Source organism: Sebastes fasciatus, chromosome 6 (assembly GCF_043250625.1).
Source record: "Sebastes fasciatus isolate fSebFas1 chromosome 6, fSebFas1.pri, whole genome shotgun sequence".
Lineage (NCBI taxonomy): Eukaryota > Metazoa > Chordata > Actinopteri > Perciformes > Sebastidae > Sebastes > Sebastes fasciatus.
This window is the reverse complement of record NC_133800.1, coordinates 5,257,424-5,272,756: the sequence shown is the minus strand read 5'-3', so window position 1 is coordinate 5,272,756 and position 15,333 is coordinate 5,257,424. Positions and strand designations below refer to the sequence as shown.

Genomic DNA, 15,333 nt, shown 5'->3' with positions numbered 1-15,333 from the left:
CACAGACACAGGACTCTGGCTCAGGAATGCAGCCTTACCCATCAATTCACAGCTTAACTGATAGACCCTCACAAAAAAACTGTTGACGGTTTTTGCTATATTTTCATACCACTCAAAAACAAGTTTGTACAGTTGTTGGCTGAAGAGTTTCCTGCTGGTTTACTTGAGAGATATGAGTGATACCTAATGGTCAATATCTTGTGCAAACAGCCATATGCTTTGAACTAGGGCTGTCAATCGATAGAAATATTTAATCACTATTAATTGCATGATTGACCATAGTTAGTCGCGATTAATCACAAATTAATCTCACATTTTTTAATCTGTTCAAAATGTTAATTAAAGGGAGATTTGTGATAAATACATATTGTAAGCTATTTTGTTGAGCTGTCTCTTACCGAAATGCTCTGAGTGAATTTAAGTTCTCCTTGGTAAGCAGTGATGCAGCGTATACTGTATGTATAGTGCTTTTATTGTGAAAGGTATGAATTAAAGGCCGTTGTGAATGAGGGGTCAATATGCGTATTCTCCCAAATTATTAAATACTAGGGCTGTCAATCGCTTAAAAAATGTAATTGCGATTAATCACATGATTGTCCATAGTTAATCACGATTAATCAAACATTTTTTATTAGTTCGAAATGTACCTTAAAGGGAGATTTGTCAAATATTTAATACTCATCAATATGGGAGTGGGTAAATATGCTGCTTTATGTAAATGTATGTATATATTTATTATTGGAAATCAATTAACAACACAAAACAATGACAAATATTGTCCAGAAACCCTCACAGGTTCCTTTATTTAGCATAAAAAATATGCAAATCAGAGGCGCTCAGGTAGCTCACCTGGTAGAGCCAGCTGTCCAAGTACCAAGGCTGAGTCCTTAGCGCAGTGGCCCGGGGTTCAAATCCGACCTTTGCTGCATGTCATCCCCTCTCTCTCCCCCTTTCACAACTATTACTGTCAAATAAAGGCAAAAAGCCAAAAACATTATCTTTAAAAAAATACTCAAATCATAACATGGCAAACTGCAGCCCAACAGGCAACAACAGCTGTCAGTGTGTCAGTGTGCTGACTTGACTATGACTTGCCCCAAACTGCATGTGATTATCACAAAGTGGGCATGTCTGTAAAGGGGAGACTCGTGGGTACCCATAGAACCCATTTTCATTCACATATCTGGAGGTCAGAGGTCAAGGGACCCCTTTGAAAATGGCCATGACAGTTTTTCCTCGCCAAAATTTAGCATAAGTTTGGAGTGTTATTTAACCTCCTTCACGACATAGTTGGTACCAGTGGATTCCTTAGGGATTCTAGTTTCATATGAAACTTCGCTCTAGCTCTAAAACTGAGCCCGCTACAACCAAAATATCGCAAGTTGCGTTAATGCGTTAAAGAAATTAGTGCCGTTAAAGCAAATTTGCGTTAACTTTGACAGCCCTACTTTGGAACCATTCCAAATAATGTTTTTTTTGGTCATTTTATATATTTAGATGGATGTTAGTGCTATTTTTTCTATAGTGAGCATGGGGACAAAAATGTTCCATTTTGCAAACATGCAGAGTGTCTCCCTGTGGTGGTAAACTGATAGTAAAGCTGATGGGATGACTGTGTCCTTGTGAGTCCACCAGACTGCAGCGTTATGTCTTTAATGAGGCAGGCTGGTCAGGGGTCTCTGACTCTCCGCTTCACAGATTCACATGGACAATTTAACCACTAACCTCCTGAAATGAGTTGCTCCTGAATGCCTCAGGCTCCAGTTTCAGCGTCTACTGATTGCAGGGAGCAAGGGTTATGATAAGTAAAAGTGGAGGAGGGGGTGACCGTGTGGTGGAAGTGAGGTCGTGCTCATTAACTCAGATGACCTAAAACATGTAGTTACCCGTATTGTACTTGAAGAGTTTTTGGGGAAATACACTTACTCACTTTCTTGCCTGAGTTATACGAGAAGATACCACTTTTATATGTGTCTGCTCAGTATGAAGCTTCAGTCAGGACACAGTAAGCTTAGCATGAAGACTGGAAATGGGGCTATTTCTTAGCGTGGAGCAGTGACTTCCTGGAGTCTCTGCTAGTTGCCATGGCAACATCACAGTGAGGACAAGACTCAAGTTGTCGTTTTTCTGTACAGATTAAACAAACAAGATATATAGTGTGTTAGTTAGTGAGATTTAGAGGTACTGATAGGTGGATTCTTAGACAGGTTAGCTGTTTCCCCCTGTTTCCAGTCTTTATGCTGTGCTAAGCTAAGCTAATCGTCTCCTGGCTCCAGCTTCCTATTGAAGAGTGGGATGTATCAATCTCCTCATCTAACTCTCGGCAAGAAGGCAAATAAGCGTATTTCCCTAAATGTATTCCTTTTAAAAGTGCTCTATACCAGTGATTCTCAACCAGGGGTCCTTGAGGGAGTTCCTGGGGGTCCCCAGAAAAATGGGGAATAGTTTATTTTCACTATTTAATTCACTTGAGAAGTGAGCCCAATGTTACTAAGAGTCATAAGAGCGATTACTCTGATCATAGTTTTCACTTCCTCCGCGGTTACCTCCTCAACTGTAGTTGACAACTACAGAATTATTACGTTAACACCCCAAGACCCGTGTCCCAGCCTCTTTCAGTAGGCCTCGCCGTTAGCTGCGAGCCACCGGCTCAGCTGTCGCTGTGTTGAGAGCCGTGCGGAGGCACTAGAAATTCTCCCAATTTCACATTTAGCACCTGTAACAAAGAATGGATATTGTTAAGAAGTTTCTCAAACTTTTTCATGTCAAAGACCTCCGAAATCAATGTCCAATAGACTGCAGACCATGGATGTAGAAGAGGAAGTGTCCTGTGCTTTTGCCCTGTGTGTTAGTAAATAACCTACAACTACATTAAATTCTGTTGATGTCATGCTACTAGCACTACTAGCTACTGGCCGATAGCCGGTTGTTTGTGAACGGAGACGTTAATACATCCACCACGGTCCAGGCATACAGCATACAGCCCATGGATGTATTATAAGATTATAAAAGTGATGAATTACAGCCAATATATCCGTTATTACAGTCACATACAGCTAGCAGGAAGCTGGCTAGAACCAGATATGTCATATAAGCGTGTAGGGCGGTGCAGTCCTGTGAGTCTGATGCACGTTCATTATGCCGTGGAAAATAACTCTGGATTCAGCGGTTAATGAACTTTAAACTTTTAGGACATAACGATTTAAATGAGGGCTATTTAAGTGTTTGTAATGGGAAGTTGATCTACCTAAAAAGAAAAAAGATCCTTTGATTTACAGACGTCTCTTTATACATCCACAGCCAGACTCACTGGCGTTTTCAGTCCAAAATGTTGGCAGCGCTGTAGAGTTTTGTTTCTTTGCTTCTATACTCTTTGCCTGTAAAGTAAAGCCAGCTTCAGTGTATTATTGTGCGCTATTTTACTTCTAAGAATTTTAGTAGTGTGGTTAGTCGGCTTTTGGTCTTTTCGGAAAAGTCACTTTTCGGATTTTTTTCTCTTGTACAGTTTGTGGACTTGTAATTGCAGATAACCAGGTTGAAAAATACTTTCAGTGTGATGGGGGAGGAATTTACGTAGCAGCCGCAGGGATGATAGCCACGAAAACCTGCAAACACTTTATTTTAATTAGTAGATAATTGTTCATTTGTATTTGAGTGGGTGGTTGTTTTCTAAAGTCATACTCTGTGCATTGTTTCCCAACAATGAGACAGTGGGATGCATCATCCTGCATTAAACAACAACATTTATTTGTTGGTCTAATTCAAATACACTGACTGAATATTTGCATAAACAGGTTAAAGACACCTGTCATACTAAAACATGACAAGCAGGTTAGAAAAAAGATGGATAGCTGGATATTAGCTATCTGAAGCCAATCACTAAGAGTGATTGTACTGCAATTTAATGTTGACGCATCATTTCCTCGCAGCATACCTGTGGTCGGTTTGGTTTCCTCGGCGGCCCAGCCTACAAACGACATAAAAGCCTGAGCTGTTACTTCTGCCTCTGGGACAACGGCTGTTGATCGCAAGAGGAGTGAGAAGCCTGAATCGCCGTCTGTTTACTGTAATTAAGCTGTCAGGGGTTGTGATTTATGACGTATTGAGTAAGAGAGGTGTTATCAGGTAGACTAGAAGGAGGAAGACGGAGAGAAGGCCACAGGGTTTGTAGCTACTAACAATAGAGCAAATGCAGACAGCGCATTAAACACAACTGTCTGCTGTGTGGAGAAGAAAAGGCTTCGAGGCAAAATGGAGCTGCTCTCTGACAATCTTTGCTCTGTGTTGGTGCAAAAACAAAACAAGATGATTTTAGATTTTAAGCCTACATTTAACTTTAATCTATCCATCTGAAAGAGTCAAATTAACTTGATTTCAATGGAACATTAATCATTTCTGCTGAAAAGACACTTGTTCAGATAAGTAACTCGGCTCACTTTTCTGTTTCAGTGGTGTGTCATGACTCGCGGCCTCCTTGCAACCATACATTGATTGTGTGACCCAGGGATGTCTCGTCCTGCTCCGTCCCCCATCTACACCCTGAGGGGGGCTGGCGGGGCCCTCAACACCCTCCACTTTAGCTGCCATGGAGGGGACACTCCCCTCCTGTTTTCTGGGTGAGTCATTCATCTCAACATTCATATGTTGGCTCTTCATCTTCCTCAAACAGTGAAGATTGTTTTGTTTATTTAAAGCATGTAAGTAGACACCAAGCCAGCCAGCCAATCAGGATTCACTTCAGATTTTAAAACGGGTACAGAGTTTGGATGTGTAAGAGCAGCTATTAAGTAAGAAAGTTGGAGCAAATGATCCTGACAGTAGTGCATGAGACAGGTAATGTGAAAAAAATCATGTTCCTCTGTGTCCTCCGGTGCTCCTAATGGCATCTGCAAGATTTCACAGACTGGAGGAAAACAACCAATCAGAGTCGAGCTGGAGCCTTGCCGTCTCTGAGCAGCTGTCAATCACTCGCAAACTCCGATTAAACGGTCAAACTAGGCAGCGCTGATTTTAATATGACTCAATATTCTTTTATTGTAATGCCTATTTCTCGCATAAAATGTTTTCAGAAACATATTTTAGAGTACTGTTTAGCTGTAAAATGAGAAAGTGTTTGACCCAGCAGCCATGTTGAGATCAGTTGAGGAAATACCAAGCACCGCCCACCAGTCGGAGCAAACTTTCTCATTTTACAGCTAAACAGTACACTACAGGATGTTTCTGAAAATATTTTACGCAAGAAATAGGCATTACAGTAACAGAATATTAATTAATATTTCGGAGATCGGAGTTTGCGAGTGATTGACAGCTGCCTCCGTTGAACGAACAGCCAATAGGAACGCTCTCTCTCTGAAATGACATGTGATTGGCCAAAGTCTCCCCTTATGGGCTAATTACAATATGCTGAAAGTTTATTATAGATTTCATTATAAACACCAAAAGTTTCAATGTTATTTAGATATTTAATAATTAGGAGCAAATCTGCCTATTTTTGATATCTTATTTTTAGGTGTAGGAGAGCAGAGCGACGTTGAATGATATATTGTACATTAAAAGGCTACTTGAAGCTTCCTGTTGGGTTTGCAGGTCAGGGAAGGGAGCCATCCATATGTGGAACCTGAACACCAGGAGGGCTGAGAAGATTGTAGGTCATTCTGGTAGCTCGGTCGTCTGGGTCAGCACCCTGCAGGAGACTGATACCCTCATCAGGTGAGGACCGTTCTCTTGGTCTCTTAACTTTTTGAAAAGATGTCTTTCTCATCCTTCTCTTTCTGTTTCTGTCAGAGCATTTGGGAATGTAAAATATTGTTTATTTACATATATTTCATATTATTTGTACTTTAGATGTCGTTGACTTCAGACTTTATGGTTTTCTTTTTAACTAAGCTTAGAGCCTGTGGTGATGAAATAATTTGATAGTAAGTAGGGATGTCACGAGAACCAATGCTTCGATACCAAGTCGATGCCAAAATTCAGAAAACGTGACGTCAGGGCTCGAGACTAACGGCATCCCATCATCGCGGGTACTATAAAAAATGTGCTTGGGATACAGTAAACTCACTATCGACGCGTCCAGGGGACACTCCCTATTTTTTCCCTGATAACGCTACATTGGGAACAACAAATCAGTGTTGAAATCGGCAGGAAGAGAGCTAGTTAACATTAGCTGTTAGCAGCTGGTGGGCAACACAGTCCTACACGAAGCTAACGTTAACTGGATGTGCCATTGGTTTACATTGTGATGCATTCAGGCTCTATTCAGTACAAAATAATATTGGCTGAAGGTGAATTCTAATGTTATCATGATGTGTTCAAATGTAATCTTGTGTAGTTTTTGGCGAGAAACTTGAATAAATCCAGTTGTTTGAAGGAGATGTTTTCACAGCAATATAAAATAGATAATAGAGAGGGAATTATGACCTGTTTAACTTCATCACAAAAACCAGTATGCAAACGATAATAAAGGAGTATCGAGAATCTTGGAATTTCACTGGTATTGCAATCGACTACTAAATTCTGCTGTTGTGACATCCCTAGTAGTAAGCATTCAGTGTCATACATATTTTGATATGAGATGTGTTTTGAAATATGCAAAAAAACTGCATCTTTTGTCTGTTTTTGTTCTTTCCATCGGTGGAGCAGTCAGGGACGGGACATGCAGGTCTGTCTGTGGGATCTGAGCGAAGGTCGTAGTGAGGTGATGGACTCCGTGTGGACGGGCAGTGTCGGATTCTGTCAGTGCTCCGTGCTGGAGACGAGCCCTGGGACGCGTCTGCTGGCCTTCGCTGGACAACAGACAGAAGAGGTAAGACAGTGTGGATGTGAGTGTGAATGTGTCCGGGTGTCTGTGTGTTTTAGCCTGTTTATAAATCGACGACCAATCAATTTTGTGCCCTGCTTCTCACCCAGTGCATGCTGGGATGTGCTCTACCCCCCATGCAGCCTTGAAAAGGATAAGTGCATATAAAAGTGTTTTCTGTGTTTCAGTAACTAGGTTTATATGTTGTTAAAATTCCACTATTATTCTGAATATGACAATATTTCAAATTTGATATGGGTCAAGTAAAAAGCATATTCCGTTTGGATATTCTGAATAAGGGCCTTATTCTGAAAGGAGCATTTTCCGATTAAGACATGTGGGATATGCCGATATAATTCGGGATTTAGGAGTATTCTTTGGACATGTATACAGCACATTCAGAATATGCGTCTCAATCGGGGTTTTTAACGGCAGTTTGCGACACGTGGCCTCTTGCCTGTTTATGGCCAGCTCTGTGCGTTGTACACAGACAGAACCTGCCAAAATAAAAGAAATAAATGAATACATACATAAGCGACTCCATAAATAAATAATATTCAAAATAAATGTTTTGAATGTATTTATGTTTGTAATAATTGTAAGAATTAGTTCTGTTTAATTTGCCCTTTTTTCATATTTATTATTATTTATTTTTTAATTAATTAATTTTATTTGTTTATTTATTTCTGTATTCTTTTCTTTATACATTTCTTTACACATTCCTTTTTACATTTCTTCATTCTACTCTTCATTCCCGGCTCCGTAAAGCGGGTTGTCGGCCTTCTGCTGCTCCCCCCACCGCTGCCTCGTACAGGTGTGCAGATCAACAGTCCAACGATGAACTGTTTCGTGGAACCATCGCCAGTCATTTATTTATATATTTATTCATTTGTTTTTGGCAGGTTCCGTCCTCCATATACGCGAACCAACTAGCCGGCAGCTTACGGAGATGCATGCCCATAAGAAAAACACACATACTGTTAAACATAATGAATTCTTGGACATCAACGGGTTTTTCGATACACGCAAATATCACAATACCAACCTTTTCACGAAGGTGGTTGAAGGAATGAAAGAGGGAGACTGTGTTTGCACGGTCCAACAAGTCCAGTACTGGTTACGTTAATTGGAGTCTGCATGGCTGCATATAAACGGGAATATTAGTCATGTAAACAGCTTAGCAGGAATATTTGTTTATTTATTTTTTTCGGAATAAGGCCAAAAACCATAATATCTTGTGCATGTAAACGTAGTCAGTGTGGCGATTAATGGCTTATGATAATATATAAATATAATGACAATACATATTCATGCTTATTTGTTAAATTTTATCCCAGTTCATATGTGTACTTCTGCCAAAATGTTTCCGTTTTTCAGGTTGATTCTAGGTTGAACTGATACATTCCACAATAATATGTATAAATGTCTAAATTTTCATGCTTTTAAGGTTTGTTAATCTATAAATATTTAAGGAGGGTTTTCTAGTTTAATTAGGGTAAATTAACCAGACCCTCCAGATCAACGTTTCCTCTGGCACATGTTGTCCTACATTCAGCAGGAGGAAACATCCTTGAATGTATTGGCAGCATGCAGGTGGGAGGTGGGATGGTTAATTGGTTAAACAGTCTAATGAGTATAAAAAATGCCAACCTGTATGAACCCGACCAGACTTGCTGGGTTGAATCTAAGTGTTCACACATATTTGTGGCTTTTAGTACTGTTTAGTAGGTTAGTGGAAAATTGGAAGTCCAACAGTAAAGGATGTTCTCTTAAATCAAACCCCCGGTCATCTTTTGCTATTACCACACTGTGATCGTCTCCAAGCGTTCAGAGCGGGGCTGTCAGTTGATTAAAACAGTTCATCGCGATTAATTGCAAATTAATCACACATTTTTTTATCTGTTCAAAATGTAGCTTAAAGGGAGATTTGTCAAGTATTTAATACTCTAATCAACATGGGAGTGGACAAATATGCTTCTTTATACAAATGTATATATATTTATTATTGGAAATCAATTAACAACACAAAACAACGATAAATATTGTCCAGAAACCCTCACAGGTACTGCATTTAGCATAAAAATATATGCTGATATCGTAAAATGTCAAACTGCAGCCCAACAGGCAACAACAGCTGTCAGTGTGTCAGTGTGCTGACTTGACTATGACTTGCCCCAAACTGCATGTGATTATCATAAAGTGGGCATGTCTGTAAAGGGGAGACTCGTGGGTACCCATAGAACCCATTTTCATTCACATATCTTGAGGTCAGAGGTCAAGGGACCCCTTTGGAAATGACCATGCCTGTTTTTCCTCACCAATATTTAGCGTAAGTTTGCAGCGTTATTTAGCTTCCTTGATGGATTCCTTAGGATTTTTCTAGTTTCATATAATACCAGTATCTTCACTCTGGCTTTAAAACTGAGCCGGCTACAACCTAAAAATCGCAAGTTGCATTCATGCGTTAAAGAAATTAGTGGCGTTAAAACGAATTTGCGTTAACGCGTTATTATCGCATTAACTTTGACAGCCCTAGTTCTGATCCATAAATATGAAATGGCTTCAATGCAGTCCGTTGGCCAACGTAATATTCTTAGTCAATGAATGTGTCGAGAGTCACGTGACGTGAGCATGCGGTTTGCAGCCAGGACCTGTCAGAGGGCAATCTAAACGGCGTCATTAACAAACCAGCCTTCATGTCATGAGTCAGCATGCACACTGCAAGGATACAAATTTAATACTGTTAATTTAGGCTGTGGCTAGTAACGTATCATTAAATGAATCCGTTTGTCTGAAACACCTAATAGCTCTGTGAGGGGAGAAGAAAGAAAACAAGGTACTTGTGCTTTTCAGGAGGTAACTGATGAAATAGTCCAAGTGGCTGTTTTTAATCTTTGACTGGTGGATTAAAAAGAGAAATCCCAGGCCTGTGAAAAGATTGTGCCCTGGAATGAAATCACGGATCTGTCTGCTCTGCACAGTATGTCTCGTATGTAGTTAATGCTCAACACCCACGTGCCTGAAGGGTTTTGTGTGGAGCGAGGTGGGATGGGGAGAGGGCAGCCAGCGATTCAGCCATCTTTTATTGCCTCCAAGATTCATGTTACTTGCTCCGCTGTGGAGGAGCCACACTTGAAAGGCACAGAGCGGTCACCTGATCCAGCCAAACGTGCCTTTGCTAACCCCCGTCCAGCAGGCCAGGCATCAGGGCGCCTGTGACTCGCAGCACCTCAATAATGCCATTGTCCCAACAGACACAGACAGACAGAAACACACACACACACCCATACAAGTTAGACTAAAACAAGCCGCAGCCGACTTTGTCATTCGGTCTCCCCGCCCCATTCCGCAGACATAACTGACCACGACAGATGCTTATCACGTATCCGCAAATAAAACGCCCACATAAATGAATTCACTTCAAGAAACAACACATATGCACTTGCCACAAAACCTACACAATGGTTTTGATTTATGAGCAGCATGCAGGTAGGTCAATATTTAGGTATGTAACCAAGAAAACAGAATAAGAGTTTCCTATTTCAGGTGGTTTTTACTGTTTACTGCTCAGAGCGAGATTCCTGCCAGCAGATTGCTGCCATGGCAGGAACATCAATTAGTATGTGTGGGTGTTTTATTTATGGCCAGTGTGATGCCACACAAGAACAGTGATCACCTGAGGCACAGAGAAGTCCTTAAAGGCCCTCTTTGTCAGGCACGCAGAGGTAAACACGCAGGACAGATGTGGCCCAGCGCTAAAATACAGATCGCTCCCTTAAAGGGCTGTTTAATCTGAGGCCTAATGAGGATGAATATGCGGATCATCAGCAACGGAGGAAGTCGAGGGGAATGAGTCTCTGTAGTGATGTGGGTGCACACATACGAAGACACACACTCGATCATCTGCTTCATTAGGCTGTGTATTTTATCAGAATCAGTGCCAATGTGTGCAGGAAAACACCATTCATGTCACGGGGGTCGAGCTTTAGCGGGATTTATTATAGACAGCGGGGCGGCCGCTCCGCTCTGATGGATGATACTGTACCGCTGGTTGGAGGCACTCTGATCTGCGGAAGTCCTGAACCACAATGACACATTCAGATTGCTGCTTTGTTATTTGAATTCAGAAGACAAACAAATCATGACTTTGCAGACAGCTTGTAGACATATATGTATGTATACGTACAACTGCAATTTGTATTTGTAACTCTAACTGGGTCTCAATTAGGGCCTGGACGATACACCTATCTCCCGATTAGATACTATCACAATACTTGGGTGCTGATGCAATATATGTATTGTGATTTTTAAGTATTGGCGGACGGGTCAGCTATTTCTAGTGAGATTTATGTTGTTTTTTGTCATGTGTTCTCGGCAGATCAAGATTATTGAGCTACCCAGCAAGACCCCAGTGTGCACCCTGGTACCAGACGCTAAGCTGGGGATGGTCATGTGTATCAAACTGTGGCAGGTAAGCACCAGACACTCTTGAAGTGTCATTTTAACAGAAGTTGTTGCTGTGTTTTTAACTTAAAGGACCAATATGTAATATATTTGCTGTAATAAATCATAAAAATTGCCATGACATGTCATCAGAAGTGAAGGAAACTTGTTAAGTTGAAATACTGGCTTCTCCGACAACAATGCTACAGCCAGTATGTTCTCCTTTGAAATTTTCCATTCTGGGCCGGAACGTCTGTTTTTGTTTTGGCCGGAGTGATCCCGTCCTCTGCCCATTTCAACACCCCTTTGCCACATGTGAAACAAATTGGCACGTAAACGCAGCCTTCCGCAGTCATGGAAGTAGGGATGCACCGATGCCGATACCGGGCCGATCTATTCAATTCAATTCTATGTTTATATACTATATACGTTATGTACTGGCATTCTAATTCTGGTTTAAATTTTGAGCAATTCGTTGCTGCATTAAACAGGTTGACACTTGAATTTTAATTCCTGTTAATTTTGAAGATTTTTTTTACCAAGTTGTTGGTGTATGATATTTTATTCTAATAATAAATATCAATTCAATGCATTTTTATCTGTATTTTTTTTGTTACATTTTGTTTAACAAAGTTAGGAAAGCAATATTTATATCCAGCCTGATGTTGTCTTACACATAAAAGAATGATCCCAGTCACTTCCAGACCGTGAGGCACACAGTTTATTAATTATCACTGGTATTGGAACGGTGCTCGGTATTGGCCGATACCCTGAGTCAGATCGGTGCATCCCTACATGGAAGCAAGCAAACGAACTGGATCAACAGAGATAACATAACATTAGATTCTACCCGACCAGAAAAGCCTTGGGACATCTCTCTGTGGTCCGTGTGCAGCTGGGTTATCAAGGCAGCGAGTATTCGAGACGCGTAGCCGAATTGCGAAAACGTGCGCTAACTGCTATCAGTCACACCAGAGGAGCGGACGGGCGACGGCTCCGATGTTTTGAATTTGGACTTCCGTTACCCATTTTATATGCCAGCTGTCAGTGCTACGTATTGTTTCTTTAACCCAAAAAAGTAGCGACGTGTTCAATGAGTTCACCTTGGCAGCCATTATAAAAAAAAAAAAACGGGACATTCTCTACCATTTAAAACGAGGAGGGAGAGAGGAGGTACATTTTCTATTCTTACCTGCCTTATTCTGATTGGCCAGCAGCCCATAACAAGACGCAATAATAGAAAAGTCAACAAAAATGCACACGAGAGAGACGTGGCACATGATTTACAGCCCAACAACCCGTCCCGGGCCATTTTTTTTTTTCCAAGCGTTTCTTCTCAGCTGGCAGCGAGTCCCAACACTGTAATTAGAGCGTTTGGAAGGGCCGCGGGTTCACAGCCATATATCAGCCTGCAGCTGTACATCCAATCTGATCCAAGCTGAAAAAAAAAAAAGTTGCTTTCTGTTTTGTAAATGCTGTCGAAAATGTTTTATTTTCCAGCCATTAAGGAGACCCTGTAATTATTTTCATGGTTAATTATATTAACTCTTTGGGTTTGGGGCAGAGTTGAGGTTTAGACTTATGCAAGAATGTGGACGGTTTGAATCCATTTTATGGGCTGCACAGTTTACAGGCAACAGAAATCAAAACACAGCTTATCGTCGGGTGAGGCGAGTTGCCGGCCCACGCACATCCAGTCCTGTATTCCTGTAATACAAATTAGAGTTATTTTAATAACTGAAGCCATAAAGGTGACATTGTGTTTGTGAGGTTATTATAGAGACATGTAGACGTCTCTCACAATGCACGCTGACATCGTGTTTTTTTCTTTTTCCCTTTGATTTCACTGCTACACCTACCTTTCATCATCTGATTTATGAAGCAATGCTTGCTCAGCGTTGAGTGCCAGGAAACATAATGATCAATTATATCATTATAAATTATATAATATCATTGTAATACAGCACAGGCAGCTGTCTGACTTCAAAGCCGAAGGGCCCAGGTGATTCTAAATCATCTCAGGCTGATTCCTTTCAAGGCCGAGGCACGTTCATCAGTTACAACTGACTCGAGAGGTCCAAGCGGCGGGAAGAGCCTGAAAACCCAGTCTGTGTGTGTTTATGTAAACCATCTTTCACACACACACACACACACACACACAGGCAGGTTGGAAACTCTACCCACACATTCTGTCCGTCAGTCATAAGAGAAAAAAAATGCTCATCTTGTCTTTCACATCAAATGCTCATATGCAACCCGCTGCTTCCTTCACCTCGCACAGCAGGAGGCAACGGCCGAAACCGTCGTCCTCTCTCTCCACCCTGTCTCTCTCCATCACACACACACTCCAGGAAGAAGCCACTGACAATTATCTCCTCTCTCCGTCTTCCCTCTCACCATCCCTCCCAATCTTTTCTTCCCACCGTTGAGACGAGAAGTGATTATCCTCCATTATTTCCGAGACAGACTCACCAACAGATTTATCGTCGGCCTTTAAGCCCTCTCTGCTGGAGTTTATGGGAAAAAGATTAAACGCGGTGTTAAACTGCACTTTCTCCTCGAGTTCAGCTTCCCTTCAGCAAAATCCCACCCAGCCCTTAGTTCATGTCTAAAAGGTGGCAGAGCTTACTATCTGATTCTCTGATTGGCTGCGGAGCGCTGAACAATGCAGCGGACGTGGAGGTAGAAAGTGCCTCCACATGTGGGTCTGCCGTGCGCGGGGCTTTGGCCAGGGGGACAGTATTGATGTATGATGTGCAAGGCTTTTAATGTGAACAGGGGCTGGCGGGGAAAAGGAAATGTTCCTATACAGATATCCATCACTCTCAGCTCATCACCTTGCTGCCTCGTGGCCATGACATCATGGTGGACCGGGACAAAAACCGGAGGAAACGATTGGTTCCTTATGTTGAGAAGCAGTGCCGGCCTGAGGCCTGCGGCGGCCACATCAGCAAGCAAGCTGTTGGTCTCTGGGTTGTTCATGACTTACCACATAATGAAATTACATACAAGTGTTTGTGAAATATAAAATCAATAAATTTTTCTCTCTAATTACATTTAGATTTTATTTATTTATGTTTTTTATTTGTATTTGTCAGGTACAGCGCTCATTGATCTACAGTGAAAAAACTGCAAATGAGCCAGAATTAGCCTAAAAGCCTAATATCCAGCAGTTCTTCCAGATGTTTAAAATAAATCCTAGAAATGGAATTAAATGACATCCATAAAAATGAATATATATAATATGATAAATATACATAAAATAGCACACATCCACTAATACACAATGCCACAGTACAACACATGGCAGTTAGCTAGCTAGCATGGAGGGAGTTGCTCAGCATGTATTTGTGGAGGCCTTTACGATGAATATGTTTTGTTATTTGTGCCAATACATAACAGGTATTCTAAATAAATGCTGGGCCACTGTAACAGTGTTATAGCACTTATTAGGGCTGTCAATCAATTAAAATATTTAATGACGATTAATTGCAAATTAATCACACATTTTTTATCTGTTCAAAATGTACCTTAAAGGGAGATTTGTCAAGTATTTAATACTCTTATCAACGTGGGAGTGGACAAATATGCTGCTTTATACAAATATATGTATATATTTATTATTGGAAATCAATTATCAACACAAAACAATGACAAATATTGTCCAGAAACCCTCACAGGTACTGCATTTAGCATTTAAAAATGCTTAAATCAGAACATGGCAAACTGCACCTCAACAGGCAACAACAGCTGTCAGTGTGTCAGTGTGCTGACTTGACTATGACTTGCCCCAAACTGCATGCGATTATCATAAATTGGTCATGTCTGTAAAGGGGAGACTCGTGGGTACCCATAGAACCCATTTTCATTCACATATCTTGAGGTCAGAGGTCAAGGGACCCCTTTGAAAATGACCGTGCCAGTTTTTCCTCGCCAAAATTTAGCGCAAGTTTGGAGCGTTATTTAGCCTCCTTCACACAAGCTAATATGACATGGTTGGAACCAATGGATTCTTTAGGTTTTCTAGTTTCATATGGTACCAGTATCTTCACTCAGCTTTAAAAAACTGAGCCCGCTACAACCTAAAAATC

General features: G+C 41.1%; 1 protein-coding gene across 2 annotated transcripts in view; it reads left to right on the top strand.

The window, feature by feature from the left end:
* gnb1l (guanine nucleotide binding protein (G protein), beta polypeptide 1-like) overlaps positions 1 to 15,333 on the top strand; it is a 35,408-nt gene that overhangs the window by 5,930 nt on the left and 14,145 nt on the right. For both annotated transcript variants that reach the window (XM_074637264.1, XM_074637265.1), the window contains 4 exons: positions 4,450 to 4,616; positions 5,587 to 5,709; positions 6,643 to 6,805; positions 11,178 to 11,270. In XM_074637264.1, the coding sequence (XP_074493365.1) occupies positions 4,507 to 4,616; positions 5,587 to 5,709; positions 6,643 to 6,805; positions 11,178 to 11,270 (489 nt within the window). In that variant the 5' untranslated portion in view covers positions 4,450 to 4,506. The remainder of the gene's footprint in view (positions 1 to 4,449; positions 4,617 to 5,586; positions 5,710 to 6,642; positions 6,806 to 11,177; positions 11,271 to 15,333) is intronic.